The sequence below is a fragment of the Geotrypetes seraphini genome, chromosome 13, assembly GCF_902459505.1.
Source record: "Geotrypetes seraphini chromosome 13, aGeoSer1.1, whole genome shotgun sequence".
NCBI classification, from domain to species: Eukaryota; Metazoa; Chordata; class Amphibia; order Gymnophiona; family Dermophiidae; genus Geotrypetes; species Geotrypetes seraphini.
The window spans coordinates 56,197,955-56,214,972 of NC_047096.1; the positions used below are offsets into that span (position 1 = coordinate 56,197,955).

Below are 17,018 nucleotides of genomic sequence, written 5' to 3' on the forward strand. Positions count from 1 at the left end.
TTATCTCACGATATTCAGCAAGGGTCGGTTGGCTCAGTGAAGTCCTTAGCTGAATTATTTATCGCAACCCGCAATTCGCACGGGATTAAGAAGCCCATACTTTGCATTAAGAGCTTTCATCTTTGGTCGGTAAGCCAAGAGCTGTTTGCTTAATGGCGCAGTGCGTTTACTCAAGTCTGGAACAAAAAGGATATTGAAACCCTCATATTTCAGCGGCAATTTAGTTTTTGCCTGCATCATAATTTCTGGAACTTGACTATACCTTAATAACCGCAGCACAATTGGTCTTGTGTATCGAGAGTTAGTGAGCATATGAGATCTATGGGCTCTATCTATTTCCAATTCCTTGGCAAATTTGAGATTCAGTATTTTTGGTATAAAGGATTCAAAACACAGCAATTAAGATAATTTCAGGCTCTAAAAAATTTGACCACGTCACTCCATTACTACAAAAAGCTCATTGGTTGCCTGTTACACATAGAATAACATAAAATTGCTCTTCTAGTTTTCAAGACTATACAAACCAATGCCCCAGCATTTATAGACAGACTATTGATACCGTATGACCCCTCGAGAGTTCTTAGATCTACTTCACAGTTTACCCTTAACGTCCCTTCCCTAAAAATAATCGGAACTCGTCGTGCTCTTATTTTTTCTGTAACTGCTCCAATGACTTGGAATTCTCTTCCCCTATATCTAAGAATGGAACAAGATTTGCAGAAATTTAAAAGCAGTTTTAAGAGCTTTCTTTTTAAAGATGCCTTTAACTGAAAATACAATGCTTTTCACTAAAAATGTATTGCTTATCAATTTTAGCAGTTTTTTAAAATTAATAATTTTAGCAGTTTCCAAATTTGACATATATCTTTGCCAGCAATCCTTTTCTTTCCACTCCCCTTATGTACTTTCCTTCTATGTACTTTTTCTTTGAAATTGTAGTTCTTCCCCTCTTTCCTATTGTTTCTTGTGGCTTTAAAATGCAGTTACCCAAGTATGTCCTATATTGTATAATGTATATTTAATTTTTTTAAATGTTAGTGTCCTTTTATTTTTTTTTTTACTCTTTGTACAACGCTTTGTACCTTAGGATAAGCGTTTAATCAAAAACATGAATAAACTTGAACTTGATTCCATGAATTGGATCATGTCAGAGACTTCCCGACCTTCCGGGACCCACAAGATTCTTGTTATTTTGGCGGGATCTCAGGTTAGCCTCCTCGAGGTCCCTTTCCAGTTGATTGATCTTTTTAACCTGTGCTTGAAGAGACTTGATGTTTTCTTGTTGTGTGAGTTGTTTTGCTTCAATCGATTCCATTCTTGATTGAAACTGAGCCAAATCCTCTTTCATATCAGCTACGTCTGTTTTAATTTCAGCCATATCTTCTTTCATTTCCGTTAGTAGTAGTCGCAGGACCTTGAATTCAGCCATGGAGCCAACTGAGCGCAGCAACCCTAGATGAGCTAGCTCCAGAACAAACCAAAACCAAAATCCATAGAAAATCTGACAAATAGTTTGACAATGAACTTCTACTAAAAATACAATGCAGACAATTAGAAAGAAAATGGAGGAAAAACAGTCAAGACTCCACAAAAGCAACTTGGAGAAAACTGAACCGAGAATACAAAAAAAAAAAAAAAATCAAAAGAAAAACAAAAAACATACTACACAAAGCAAATAGGAGAAGAAACCCAAGACACACAAAAAAAAAACTATTCCAACTACTAAAAGAACTCACAGACATCAAACCTTACCTGACAAGCAACAATGTCTCCACACCCACAGCCAACATCTTAGCAACGTTCCTCAAAGACAAAATCGCAACCATAAGATCCACCTTCAATGGAACACCTATGCACCTAGAAGAGATCACAACACCCTCCACAGAAATAGAAGCAGTTGCAGCAGACAGAACATGTTCCCACATCTCACCAATACTATGGTCAGATTTCAAACTCTTCAACAAATATAGCCACGCAACTTGCAACCTCAACCTTTGCCCCCCCCATACCTATTGAAAGCATCCAGTACACTATTTCGCACCCTACTCTTGCAATGGATACAAACCCTACTAACTGACGGCCTTTTCCCACAAGATCTCAGTGAAATCTTCATCACTCCAATCCTGAAAGACCCCAAAGGAGAAACAGACCAGCCATCCAACTATAGACCAATAGCCTCAATACCACTTTATGTCAAGCTAATGGAAAGACTCGTAGCCAAAGTCCTAAACTCATACCTAGAGAATCACAACCTACTGCACCCAACACAATCAGGCTTCAGAACCAGCCACAGCACTGAGACTCTACTTGGCTCACTCATGGACACCGCCAGACAACACCTCAGCACAGGCAGAAAAATGCTAGTTATCCAGCTAGATCTCTCCACAGCTTTTGACCTGGTGGACCATAACATCCTTTTACAGATACTGGACTCAATAGGAATCAGTGGTAAGGTATCATCATGGTTTAAAGGATTCCTACAATCCAGAACATACAGAGTGAAAACAAACAAAGAAAAATCTGAGCCATGGGCTAACCCCTACTGAGTACCCCTCCTGCCTCCTGTCCCAGCCAACTCTAAAAACTTTCATCTCCTTCCCTCCTTCCCGGTGTACCTTTCAAATCCCTGGTGGTGCAGTGGTGAACTGGAGCAGAAGTGAACATAAGAACCACGTTCCGGTTCAGCAATCCGCTCACGTGGCGGCCCTCTGATCAAAAACCAGCACCCTAACTGAGACTAGCCTTACCTGAGTATGTTCCGGTTCAGCAGGAACTTGTCTAACTTTGTCTTCAATCCCTGGAGGGTGTTTTCCCCTATGACAGACTCTGGAAGAGCATTCCAGTTTTCTACCACTCGTTGGGTGAAGAAGAACTTCCGTACCTATGTCCAGATCTTTTATAAAGATGTTGAAGAGCACGGGTCCAAGCATCGAGCCCTGCAGCACCCCGTTGGTGACGCTTTTCCAATCCAAGTATTGTCTATTCACCCCCACTCTCTGTTTCCTATGCTCCAGTCAGTTTTTAATCCACGTGAGTATTTCACCCTCGATTCCATGGCTCACAATTTTCCAAAGTAGTTGTTCATGCGGAACCTTGTCAAACACCTTCTGAAAATCCAGATATACAATGTCGACCGGGTCGCCCTTGTCTATCTGTCTGTTTACTCCCTCAAAGAAGTGCAGCAAGTTCGTCAAACAAGATTTGCCTTTGCTAAAACCGTGCTGACTCTGGTCCTTATCAGCCCATGTCTGTCAAGGTGATCAATGATGCTGTCCTTTATCAGCGACTCTACCATCTTTCCCAGTACTGAGGTCAGACTCACCGGTCTGTAGTTTCCCGGATCTCCCCTCGCTCCTGCATCGTGCAGGGCTGCTAGCTGAATGCTGCCATGAGTTCTTGTGGTATAAAAGAAAATGTATGGTATGGTTTGACTTCCACTTCATAATTATCTGGGTAATGCCAGAGTGGAATTGGGGTGGCACTTGAATTTACCAGGTTAGCTGAGATATTCAGTCTGCTAATCTTAAAAGCAAAAAAGCTGTCCTAACTTAATCCAAACAATTATCCAGCTACTAGTCAGAATCTGGTTGGTACCAGATAAGGTCAGGCAGCCACCTGTGAATATCCAATGCAGGTGCTCATATTAGACAATGCAGTGCCCATCAATGCCTTTGAAAATATTGACTACCTTGCTGGCTGAATATCGGGGGGGGGGGGGGGTTGTTGGGACAAGACGTGCAGAGAATTAATTTAATTTATGTTTATCTTTTAATATGAATTACTGCAGCCAGCTTCTAACTGGTCTCCCGCTGTGTCGCCTCTCCCCCTTGCAATCTGTGCAAAACTCTGCTGCACAACTCATTTTCTACCAACCTCGCTATGCTCATGTCACCCCTCTCCTTAAGTCACTTCACTGGCTCCCTATTTGCCATCGCATACAGTTCAAGATCTTATTGCTAAGTGTTTTCATTCTGCTGCCCCTCAATATCTCTCCTCGCTTCTCTCTCCTTATACACCTCCCAGAGAACTCCATTCCTCAGATAAACTGCTCTTACCTTTACCCTTCTCCACTGCCAATTCCATACTTTGTTCCTTTCATCTAGCTGCCCCCTATGCCTGGAATAATTACCTGAGTAAGTCCGTCTAGCACCTTCCCTTCCCTTGTTTAAAAGCAGACTGAAAACCCACATTTTTTATATAGCTTTCAGTCCTTAAACCTAATCCTCTGCCCTCCATCCCAGCCAGTTGATTAACCGTTCCCCTTAACTGTATCCATGACATCCTGTTTGTCTGTCTTGGTTGTGTAGATTGTAAGTTCTTTCAAGCAGGGACTGTTTTCTTACTCTTTGTGACTCTGTGCAGCACTGCATACTTCTGGTACTGCTATAGAAATAATTAATAGTAGTAGTAATTATCCCAGGACAAGCAGGCAGCATATTCTTTACGCATGGGTGACGTCACCGACGGAGCCCTCGGTACGGACCTTTTTACTAGAAAGTTCTAGTTGGCCGCACCGCGCGTGCGCGAGTGCCTTCCCGCCCGACGGAGGAGAGCGTGGTCCCCAGTTTCTTCGTTTCCGCGGAGCGAAGAAGACGTGTGTTTTTCAACGTCGTAGAAATCCTCCTTTTGCCTTCCCGCTCGCGTTATTTTTTTTCGGTTTTTTCACCTTCGGGTGCTTTTTTCTTTCAAATTAAAAAAAAAAAAAAAAATCTTTTCTTTTTGCTTTATTTTTCGTTCCTGCCCCGGCGGGGCCTGTTGTCACGATCCAGGCCTCGGGGTTTGATTTTGCGGAGGCCGTGTTCCCATTCATGCCCCCGCAGCCCGGTTTTAAGAAGTGCCAGCGGTGTGCACGCCCGATCTCCCTCACTGACCCACACAACTGGTGCTTGCAGTGCTTGGGACCGGAGCATCGGGCGGACTCCTGCACCCGCTGTGCCACTCTTAAAAAACGCACTTTGAAGAATCGTCAAATCCAACAAAATCTACTTTTCGGCACCGGCCAGACTATGGATTCGACCTCTTCATCTGCGGCACCGTCGAAATCGGCACCGACCACTTCGACGACGCCTGAGACGACATCGGCGCCTCCGGCGCCAGGTAAGCCGGCTAAGAAGCCTTCCACCCTTGAGCGCCCGCCCACCTCGGGGACGACACCAGTCCTTTCGGCTCCACGCCGAACCAAAAAACGCTTCACTCCGATATCGGTGAGTGCCTCGTCATCGGCCTCCTCATCGCCGGAGTGTAGAGCGGCACCCATGGAACCAAAGAAGAAAAAAGTGGTTCCGGTGCCTCCCCTGGATGACCGCATTGCGGCCATCCTCCAGGACAAGTTGCAGGAACAACTCCACCAGCAACTTCAGCAGCTCTTACCCTCTATCTTGGCACCGCTGCTCTCGGTACCAGACCGGCCCGAGCCCCACACCGTCCAACCGGTATCCACTCCATCGGTACCTATGGACTCCTCCATGCCCATTCTCTCGGCACCACATCTCCATTCCCATGCCGAGCCTATGGCCTTGACGACGACCGATCCTCCTCGGGACCGAGCAGGGCACCGGTCTTCCCACGACCCTGACCGGCACCGTACTTCCCGGGACCGAGACAGACACAGGTCTGCATCACCCGGTAACGTCTCGGTACGCTCAGGCAAGTCTTTGTCTAAAACTCACCATACCGAGCCTTCCACTCCGGTCTCTCGACACGCACACACCGATGTCAGAGACCCGGACCTATGGGAAGAATCCCCTCCCGGTACCGAGGAGGATGCATCGTCGTCGGACGAAGAGCCTTCGGCACCCGATACCACATCTAAACCTGAACAATCTTCCTTCTCTAAATTTCTCAGGGAGTTGTCGGGTGCTTTGTCTTTGCCACTGGAATCTGACTCTAAGAAGTCACAAGCTTTCCTGGAGGCATTGGATTTCGATCAACCTCCCAAAGAGTTCCTAAAGTTGCCCGTGCATGATATCCTACGGGAAACTTTTTATAAAAACTGGGAAAACCCGCTAACTGTCCCTGGGGCCCCCCGTAAATTGGACAGCCTCTATAGGGTTATACCAATCCCAGGATTTGATAAACCCCAACTGCCTCATGAGTCTCTCCTGGTAGAGTCCACTTTAAAAAAGACTCAGGGCTCCAGTGTTTATGCCTCCACCCCTCCTGGCAGAGAGGGCAAAACTATGGACAAGTTTGGCAAGCGGCTCTACCAGAATGCCATGCTTGCCAACAGGGCAAACAACTACTCGTTCCATTTTTCATTCTACATGAAACATCTGGTAATGCAACTCTCCGCCATGCAAAAGTACATGCCAGAGCACAAGGTTCCACTTTTCCAGCAGCACATCTCCAGCCTGCTTCAACTGAGAAAATTTATGGTGCGCTCTATCTATGACTCTTTTGAGCTCACCTCCCGTGCATCTGCCATCGCTGTGGCTATGCGCCGCCTGGCCTGGCTCAGGGTCTCTGATCTGGACGTCAACCATCAAGACCGACTAGCCAACGCCCCATGTCTGGGAGACGAATTATTTGGAGAGTCCCTGGATACCACCACACAGAAACTCTCCGCCCATGAGACCAGATGGGATACTCTCATTAAACCAAAGAAAAAGGCTCCCCCTGCTCGTCCTTACAGACCACAGACTTCATATCAACGCAGGTTCTCCGCCAGGCCGCTCAACCCACCTTCACAGCAACCTAGGCTGGCCCGCCAACACCAACACACCCAGGCTCGTGCCCAGCCTAATCAACCTGCCAAGCCTCTTCCTCCTACCAAACCCCTCTCAGCCCTTTTGACTCCTCTCTCCAGGGCTTAGCCAGTCTTCCACCCTCATTGCCTCTTCCTCAGCCAATCGGAGGCAGGCTCCACATCTTCATCAGCCGTTGGGAGGTCATCACATCGGACCAGTGGGTCCTCAAACATCATCCGCCACGGCTACTCTCTCAACTTCCAGACTCTTCCACCAGACAACCCTCCCGTAGAGTCTGCTTCTCTTTCAACTCAAACCCCCCTCCTCCTGAGGGAGGTCCAATCCCTCCTTCTCCTCAATGCCATCGAAGAAGTACCTCTGGAACAAAGAGGCCGGGGATTCTACTCCCGTTACTTTCTAGTTCCAAAGAAGACAGGAGACCTGCGTCCCATTCTCGATCTCAGGGACCTCAACAAGTGTCTAGTCAAGGAGAAGTTCAGAATGCTCTCCCTTGCCACACTTTACCCTCATCTCTCTCAGAACGACTGGCTATGTTCCCTGGACCTCAAGGAGGCCTACACTCACATCCCAATCAATCCAACTTCACGTCGCTACCTTCGATTCCAGGTGCACCATCGCCATTATCAGTACAAAGTGCTACCTTTTGGCCTCGCTTCATCACCCAGGGTGTTCACCAAATGCCTCATTGTGGCGGCGGCCTTCCTCAGGTCTCACAACCTCCAGGTGTTTCCCTACTTGGACGATTGGTTGGTGAAAGCACCTACGTCTCCGCTTGTGCTACAAGCCACTCATCATACCATCTCTCTCCTCCATCTTCTGGGGTTCGAGATCAACTACCCCAAGTCGCATCTGCTTCCACACAGCGCCTTCAGTTCATTGGAGCAGTTCTCGACACCACACTAATGAGGGCGTTTCTCCCCTCCGACCGACAGCGGAATCTGCTCCGCCTGTGTCGTCAGGTGCTCCTTCATCACTCCATTTCTGCCAGACAGATGATGGTCCTCCTGGGACACATGGCCTCGACGGTGCATGTGCTTCCCCTGGCACGACTCCACCTCAGGACACCTCAATGGACTCTGGCCAACCAGTGGTCCCAGACCTCGAATCTTCTTTCTCATCCCATCTCTGTGACGTCAACAATCTCTACAATGGTGGTTGAACTCCTCAAATCTTTCCAGGGGCCTTCTTTTTCATCTGCCCCCGCATTCCATGATCATCACCACGGATGCCTCCCCTTATGCATGGGGAGCTCACCTGGGAGACCTACGCACCCAAGGTCTTTGGACCCCACAGGAGCGTATACATCACATCAATTTCCTAGAATTACGAGCCATGTTCTACGCTCTCAAGGCCTTCCAGCACCTTCTTTGTCCTCAGGTTCTGCTCCTGTGCACGGACAACCAAGTCGCCATGTACTACATAAACAAACAGGGCGGCACCGGATCTCGCCTCCTTTGTCAGGAGGCTCTTCGCATTTGGACCTGGGCCACAGCCCGCAGTCTCTTCCTCAAGGCTGTCTATATCCAGGGCGAACAGAACTCCCTGGCCGACAATCTCAGTCGCATCCTGCAACCTCACGAGTGGACGTTGGATCCTCCCACGCTCCTCTCCATTTTTGCTCGCTGGGGCACTCCGCAAGTGGACCTATTTGCAGCCCCTCACAACCATCAGCTGCCCCAGTTCTGCTCCAGACTCTTCTCTCCTCACCGTCTGGCTCCGGATGCATTCCTCCTCGATTGGACGGATCGGTTCCTCTATGCCTTTCCTCCGCTACCTCTGATGTTGCGGACTTTATCCAAACTCCGCAGGGACGGAGCCACCATGATCCTCATAGCTCCTCGGTGGCCTCGTCAACATTGGTTCTCCCTCCTGCTTCAGCTCAGCTCCAGGGAGCCCATTCCTCTACCTGTGTTTCCTACTCTACTTACACAGCAGCATCAGTCTTCGCTCCACCTGACAGCTTGGTTTCTCTCGGGCTGACCTCTCCAGGAAATCTATCTCAGCCTGTCCGTCTCGTCTTGGACGCCTCCAGGAAACCGGCCACCCTCCAATGTTACCATCAGAAGTGGACCAGGTTCTCCTCTTGGTGCCTCCGTCATCATCACAATCCCACCTCTTTAGCGGTGGAACCTGTTCTGGACTACTTGCTCTCCCTGTCCAACGCAGGCCTCAAGTCTACCTCAATCAGAGTCCATCTCAGTGCCATCACAGGCTTTTCATGAGCCTGTCCTAGGAAAACCCCTCACGGCTCACCCTCTGGTTTCCAGATTCATGAGGGGCCTCTTCAACATCAAACCACCTCTGCAGCCTCCTCCGGTAGTCTGGGACCTCAATGTGGTTTTGTCTGCCCTCATGAAACCTCCTTTTGAGCCAGTTGCCACAACTTCGTTCAAATTTCTGACGTGGAAGGTGCTTTTCCTCATTGCCATCACCTCTGCCAGGAGGGTCAGTGAGCTTCATGCACTGGTTGCCGATCCACCGTTCACTATTTTTCACCATGACAAGGTGGTTCTGCGCACCCATCCAAAGTTCCTCCCCAAGGTGGTCTCAGCTTTTCACCTCAACCAGTCCATTGTGTTGCCTGTTTTCTTCCCGAAACCCCATTCACATCCCGGGGAACAGGCATTGCACAGTCTTGACTGCAAGCGTGCCCTGGCTTACTATCTCGATCGTACAAGGGCTCACCGCTTGTCCCCTCAGCTCTTCCTGACCTTCGACCCGAATCGTTTGGGTCGGCCGGTCTCTAAACGGACGCTATCTAACTGGCTTGCAGCTTGCATCGCGTTCTGTTACGCTCGGGCCGGTCTGTCACTAGACGGTGCTGTCACGGCCCACAGGGTAAGAGCTATGGCCGCTTCTGTTGCTTTCCTCCGTTCCACACCCATTGAGGAAATCTGCAAGGCGGCCACCTGGTCCTCAGTTCACACATTCACTACTCACTACTGTCTGGATGCTTTCTCCAGACGGGATGGGCACTTCGGCCAATCTGTACTTCAGAATTTATTTTCCTAATGGCCAACCATCCCTCCTCCCTCTTTATTAGCTTGGAGGTCACCCATGCGTAAAGAATATGCTGCCTGCTTGTCCTGGGATAAAGCACAGTTCCGTAACAGGTGTTATCCAGGGACAGCAGGCAGATATTCTTACGTCCCACCCTCCTCCCCGGGTTGGCTTCTTAGCTGGCTTATACTAACTGGGGACCACGCTCTCCTCCGTCGGGCGGGAAGGCACTCGCGCACGCGCGGTGCGGCCAACTAGAACTTTCTAGTAAAAAGGTCCGTACCGAGGGCTCCGTCGGTGACGTCACCCATGCGTAAAGAATATCTGCCTGCTGTCCCTGGATAACACCTGTTACGGTAAGTAACTGTGCTATATTGTGTACATGTTTCCCTGTGTATGTTCCTAGCAAATCTCTTTATGCCCTTAGATGCACACCAAACCCATGTGAGCATGGTGGAAGGTGCCACCAGTCCTGGGATGACTTTATCTGCTACTGCGATATGACAGGTTACAAAGGAGAAACCTGCCACAAGTGTAAGTTGCCTGCCTCTTTAATTTTAATTTTCCTCTTTTTAGGAGTAATATAAAATGAAATCATGTTTTCTTGTGCATAGGACAAATTACAAGTGTTGCCTGCATAAGGGGAAAGAATATACAGTCAACAACCAAAAAATATATAGGGTAAAAAACTACAGCTTTCAGATGGGTGTGTGTGTGGTGCAGTGGTTAGAACAAGTCGGACTGAGCTCAAACTGTCAAAGCACCCAACAATCATACGAAATGAAAGGCAGGCAGAAAAACATCCAACAGAGGGTAGTTCTACTAGTGTAATCTGGTTTATTTATATCTGCTAGATTCACTTCACTGTGGAGCTTTGCATTATATACTAGTGGTTTCCACACATGACTGCTCACTGTTTATCTTGCGTTTTTGTGTGCTTCTTATAATCTCCAATTAAAGGTGTGCATTATTATGTCCTAAACTTATTACACTGATTGGGTTTAGATTCTGACTTTGAAACTCTCCATGCCAAGTGCCGTTCATATGTTTTAATGCTGTTAACTCCGTATAAATTTTGTTCACACTCATCTTGCAAATGTAACTAAGGTTTCAGTTGTTTCATTTCAGCTTTAATTAATATGTCACTTATTTATTTTCATTATTTTTACTCCAGTTTTTGATGAACTATGGTTTCAAATTTAGATTTGTACATAGAAACATGATGGCAGATAAAGGCCAAATGGCCCATCCAGTCTGCCCATCCACAGTTACCATTATCTCGTTCTATCTCCAAGAGATCCCACATGCCTATCCCTTGCCCTTTTGAATTCAGACACAGTCTCTGTCTCCTCCACCTCTTCTATGCATCTACCACCCTTTCTGTAAAAAAAGTATTTCTTTAGATTACTCCTGAGCCTGTCACCTCTTAACTTCATCCTATGCCCTCTCATTCCAGAGCTTCCTTTCAAATAAGAGACTCAACCCATGTGCATTTACATCACGTAGGTATTTAAACGTCTCTATCGTATCTCCCCTCTCCCGCCTTTCCTCCAAGGTATACAGATTGAGATCTGTAAGTCTGTCCCCATACATCTTATGATGAAGACCACATACCATTTTAGTAGCCTTCCTCTGGACCGACTCCATACTTTTTATATTTTTTTGAAAGTGCGGCCTCCAGAATTGTACAATATTCTAAATGAGGTCTCTCCAAAGTCTTTATACAGGGGCATCAATACCTCCTTTTTCCTACTAGCCATACTTCTTCCTATGCATCCTAGCATCCTTCTAGCTTTCGCTGTCACCTTTTCAACCTGTTTGGCCACCTTAAGATCATCACATACAATCACACCCAAGTCCCGCTCTTCAGTTGTGCACATAAGTTCTTCACCCCCTAAACTATACTGTTCCCTCGGGTTTTTGCAGCCATGATCTTGCATTTCTTAGCATTAAATTTTAGCTACCAAATTTCAAATCATTTTTCAAGCTTCGCAAGGTCTTTCTTCATGTTGTTCACACCATCTGGAGTGTCTACTCTATTGCAGATTGTGGTATCATCCACAAAGAGCAAATCTTACCCGACAACCCTTTAGCAATATTGATTATAAAAAGAGCAGGCCCAAGAACCCTGGTACACCACTGGTAACATCCCTTTGTCGCCTTCCACTCAACCAGTTCCTGACCCAGCCCGTTACTTTGAGACCCATCCCAAGGGCACTGTATTAGACGTCTGTGTGGAACATTGTCAAAGGTTTTGCTAAAATCTAAATACACCACATCTAGCGCACATCCTCTATCCAATTCTCTGGTCACCCAGTCAAAGAAATTGATCAGATTTGTCTGACAAGACCTACCTCTAGTGAATCCATGTTGCCTCTGGTCCTGTAATCCACAGGATTCCAGAAACTTGAACATTCTCTGTTTTAAAAGCGTTTCCATTAATTTGCTTACCAGAGAAGTCAGACTTAATGGCCTGTAATTCCCTACTTCTTCCTTACTTCCACTTTTGTGGAGGGACCACATCCGCCCTTTCCCAGTTCTCTGGTACCACTCCTGACTCTAGAGCAGGGGTGCCCAACACGTCGATCGTGATCGACCGGTAACTCAGGAAGGCAACGTGAGTCGATCGCAGAGCCCATCCCGGGCTCCGTGATAGACTCGTGTTGCCGTCCCGAACTACCGGGCCTATCAGCCTTCCTCTCCCTGACGCCGGGCATTAGGCTGTTTTTGTCATTTCGGGGGGGGGGGAGGGGGGGAGCGTGGCAGCGGCAGCAGCAGCCTGAAAAAGAAATTATCCTGGCCGGGGTCGGTGTCATGCTCCGGAGCTTCTACAGCCTTCCTATCTCCCTCTCCCTTCTACCTGCTTCCAGCCACACCCCCTACTCCGCGGCTCTCTTCGGCAACTCAGCAGCAGCGATCGACACAAGCTTCTGCGAGTCCCGCTTGTTTCAACTTCCTTTTTCCACAAAGGCGGGACTCGTAGAGTGAAGGCCTCGATGTCGGCAGCTTGTCTTGATCACCGCTGCTGACGAGTTGCTGAAGAGAGCCGCGGAGCAGGGGGGTGTTGCCAGGTGCAGGTAGAAGGGAGAGGGCCAGATGCAGGACTCGTGGGTGAGGGAGGAGAAGAGAGAGAGAAAGAGAGAGGGGAGGGAAACAAAAGGAAATATTTCATACTGGGCTGGGCCGGAGTGGAGGGAGGGTGGAAAGATTCTGGCTACAGGGTGCAGTAACAAAGGAAAAGGGGGGAAAGCTGAAAATGGAGATAGTGACACAAAGAAGAGAAAGGGTAAGCAGGACCTACTGAATAAGGATAGAGATGCAGAGGGGACATGAAGAGGAGGTGAAATAGAGACATAGAAGTAATGCTGAAAAAGTGGGAGGGGGGAGATAAAGACATTGAAAGGGCAAATGGTGAACATGGGGTAAAGACAAGGACAGAGACAAATGAAGATTCTGAAAAAGTGGTGAGATAGGGATATAGTGAGATGGACACAAAGAAGGGTGATGCTGGAAAATAGGTAGAATGGTAATTCTGATAAACACAGAAGAGGAATGCTGGATCAAGGAGAGATGGGGCTCAGGCTGGATGGAATGAGGAGAAATGCCTTGTTTTTCCGGAACTTCCTCTCCTACGTCAGAATTGACGTCAGGGAGCAGAATGCTGGTCAGCGCAACGCTTCTGCAGGGAAAGCTTGGGACGGCGGTGGCTTGGCGGCTGTTCCCCGATGGCGGTGGCAGCAAACCAAGTGGCTTGGGGGAGGGCACGGAGAAAGAAAGAAAGGGGGCAGACAGGGAGACAGAAAGAAGGGGGAACAGGGAGACAGAAAGAAAAAGTTGGGGGAGAGAATGAGGTCTGGAGGAGAGGAAACATATAGGAGGTTGAAAGAAAGGAAGAAAGATTGGATGCACAGTCAGAAGAAGAAAGTGCAACCAGAGACTCATGAAATCACCAAACATCAAAGGTAGGAAAAATGATTTTATTTTCAATTTAGTGATCAAAATGTGTCTGTTTTGAGAATTTATATCTGCTGTCTATATTTTGCACTATGGCTCCCTTTTACTAAACCGCAATAGCGTTTTTTAGCGCAAGGAGCCTCTGAGCATTGAGAGCAGCGCGAGGCATTCAGCGTAACTCCCTGTGCTAAAACCTACTATTATCCCAGGACAAGCAGGCAGCATATTCTTGACTGATGGGTGACGGCACCGACGGAGCCCCGGTACGGACAATTTTAGAGTGATTGCACTCTAAGAACTTGGAAAGTTCTGGCATGCCGCACCGCGCACGCGCGAGTGCCTTCCCGCCCGACAGAGGCGCGCGGTCCCCAGTTTCTTAGTTTCCGCGGAGCTAAGAAGACGCGTTTTTTCAACGGCTGTTGAAAACTTTTTTCACTTGCCTTCCCGCTCGCGTAAACCTTTTTGGCTTTTGCCTTTTTCATTTTTATTTCATATTTGTGTAAAAAAAAAAAAAAAAAATTTTTATTTTTTAGTCAATTTGGCTTTTCCCCTGCGGGGCCTTCTGCCACCATCGAAGCCTCGGCCTTTGATTTGGCTGAAGCCGTTTTTACTTTCATGCCCCCTCAGCCAGGGTTTAAAAAGTGCCAGCGGTGTGCTCGGCCTATATCTCTCACGGACCCACACAACTGGTGCTTACAGTGTTTGGGTCCTGAGCATCAGGCCTCCACCTGCACCCGCTGTGCCACACTTAAAAAGAGAACATTAAAAAATCGCCAAATACAACAGCGATTACTGTTCGGTGCCGAGATGTCCGATCCCGTCTCATCGACTCCGTCTTCGGCACCGGTTCAGTCGGCACCATCGTCTTCGACGCCGCGAGATTCCGCACCGGCGTCCCAACATGCAGGTAAGCCGGCTAAGAAGCCTTCCCCGCTGGAACGTCCTCCGGTCTCGAGTGCAGTGAGCCCAATCCTGCCGACTATGAGGCGCCAGCGGAAGCGCTCCGCCCCTATTGAGGTGAGTCCCTCGACATCGGGCTCCTCATCTCCGGGGCGTCGAGCGGCACCGCAGGTACCGCAGAAGAAAAAAGCGGTACCGGTGCCATCCCTTGATGACCGTATTACGGCCATTCTCCAGTCACAGCTCAAGCAACAATTGCAACAGCTGCTGCCAACTATCCTGGCACCGAACCTTCCGGTGCCGGTCCGCACTGAGCCGGTACCGATAGTGGAACAACCTGTGTTATCGGTATCCACTCCCTCGGTACCGATTCACTCCACCTCATCGGCATCGATGCCAGTCCTTGCGCCGGAGCCGAGAGCTCAACATCAATCGGTGCAGACTTCGGCTCCGGTACAACCGATTACATCGCCTGGGACGGTATCGATGAGATCGGGTAAGTCGGTGCGCAAGACCCGGCATGTAGACCCATCTACTCCTGAGTCTCGGGACCGTTCTCCCCATGTCAGGGATCCTGATCTGTGGGGAGATTCAGAAGAGCCTTTTCTCTCTGAAGGAGAATGTTCCTCAGATGAGGAGGAGTCTGCTGTACACGACCCGTCCTCTAAACATGACACTTCATCTTTCTCCAGTTTCCTGAAAGATATGTGTGATTCTTTGTCTATTCCTTTGGAGGCTGAATCCAAAAAGTCTAAAGCTTTTTTGGATGCCTTGGACTTTGACCAACCTCCAAAGGAATATTTGAAACTCCCTCTTCACGACATCTTGAGGGAGACTTTTTACAAGAATTTAGAGACTCCCTTAACGGTTCCAGGGGCCCCACGTAAATTAGACTCTCTATACAAAGTAATTCCCATTCCTGGGTTCGACAAACCACAACTTCCTCATGAATCTTTACTTGTCGAATCCACCCTTAAAAAATCTGCAGGAGCCAGTGTATATGCTTCCGTTCCTCCTGGCAGAGAGGGTAGAGCCATGGATAAATTTGGTAAGAGGCTCTACCAAAATGCAATGTTGGCAAATAGAGCTGGAAATTATGGTTTTCATTTTTCTTTCTATCTGAAACATCTCCTTACCACCATGGCTTCCTTTGAGAAACACCTTCCTCAACGGAAACAACAATCTTTCCACCATTGCTTGTCTTCTCTGTTTCAGTTACGTAAGTTCATGGTTAGGTCCATTTATGACACCTTCGAACTTACATCCAGAGCGACAGCAATGTCTGTGGCAATGCGTCGCCTGGCCTGGCTTCGGGTATCTGAACTTGATGTTAATCATCAAGATCGGTTAGCCAACACCCCGTGCCTAGGGGATGAGCTGTTTGGGGAATCCATGGATTCGACTACTCAAAAGCTGTCGGCTCATGAAACACGTTGGGATACCCTTCTTAAAAATAAGAAGAAGCCTCCCCCAACAAGGCCTTTTAGACAACAGTCAGCCTATCAACGTCGCTTCACAGCTCGTCCATTGCCAGCAACAGCTCAGCAACCCAGGCGTCAGCGGCAGCAACAACGTCAACCTCCCAGACAGCAGCAGCAACAGCAGCCTGTGAAGCCACCTCCACAGCAGAAGGCTCAGCCCTTTTGACTTAATTCTCCGAAGTATAGCCAGTATTCCTATATCTGCTCTCCTGCCTCAACCTATAGGAGGTCGTTTTTCTCTGTTCCTCAGCCGGTGGGAAGTTATCACTTCGGACCAATGGGTCCTCAACATCATCCGCCACGGCTACTCTCTCAACTTTCAGACTCTTCCGCCCCAAAGCCTGCCAAAAGAGCCTGCTTTGAACAGTCCTCAATCTTCCCTCCTCATTCAGGAAGTTCAATCCCTCCTTCTTCTAAACGCTATAGAGGAAGTTCCTCTAGATCAAAAGGGGCAGGGATTCTACTCCCGTTATTTTCTAGTCCCCAAAAAAACAGGAGATCTCAGACCAATTCTAGATCTTCGCGATCTCAACAAACACCTGGTAAAGGAGAAGTTCAAGATGCTTTCCTTAGCCATTCTCTATCCTCTTCTCAACCAAGACGACTGGCTATGCTCCCTCGATCTCAAAGAAGCATACACTCATATACCAATCAATGTAACCTCAAGACAGTATCTCCGTTTCATGATCAATCAGTGTCATTACCAGTACAAGGTGCTACCCTTCGGTCTTGCTTCCTCTCCAAGGGTGTTCACCAAATGTCTCATCGTGGTAGCTGCTTTTCTACGCTCTCACCACCTTCAGGTATTTCCTTACCTGGACGACTGGTTAATCAAGGCCACTTCCGCTCCAGCAGTTCTCCTGGCCACCAACCAAACCATCCAGTTTCTACAAATATTGGGATTCGAGATCAATCTACCCAAGTCTCATCTCATTCCCACTCAAAGACTTCAATTCATTGGAGCGATATTGGACAC

At 48.1% G+C, this 17,018-nt stretch overlaps 1 protein-coding gene across 2 annotated transcripts in view; it reads left to right on the plus strand.

Moving 5' to 3' along the window:
* CNTNAP1 (contactin associated protein 1) overlaps nucleotides 1-17,018 on the plus strand; it is a 412,393-nt gene that overhangs the window by 117,280 nt on the left and 278,095 nt on the right. For both annotated transcript variants that reach the window (XR_004536808.1, XM_033918597.1), the window contains exon 11: nucleotides 10,135-10,241. Coding sequence is in view for 1 of the 2 variants with exons in the window: in XM_033918597.1 (XP_033774488.1) it covers nucleotides 10,135-10,241 (107 nt within the window). In the remaining variant the exon portion in view is untranslated. The remainder of the gene's footprint in view (nucleotides 1-10,134; nucleotides 10,242-17,018) is intronic.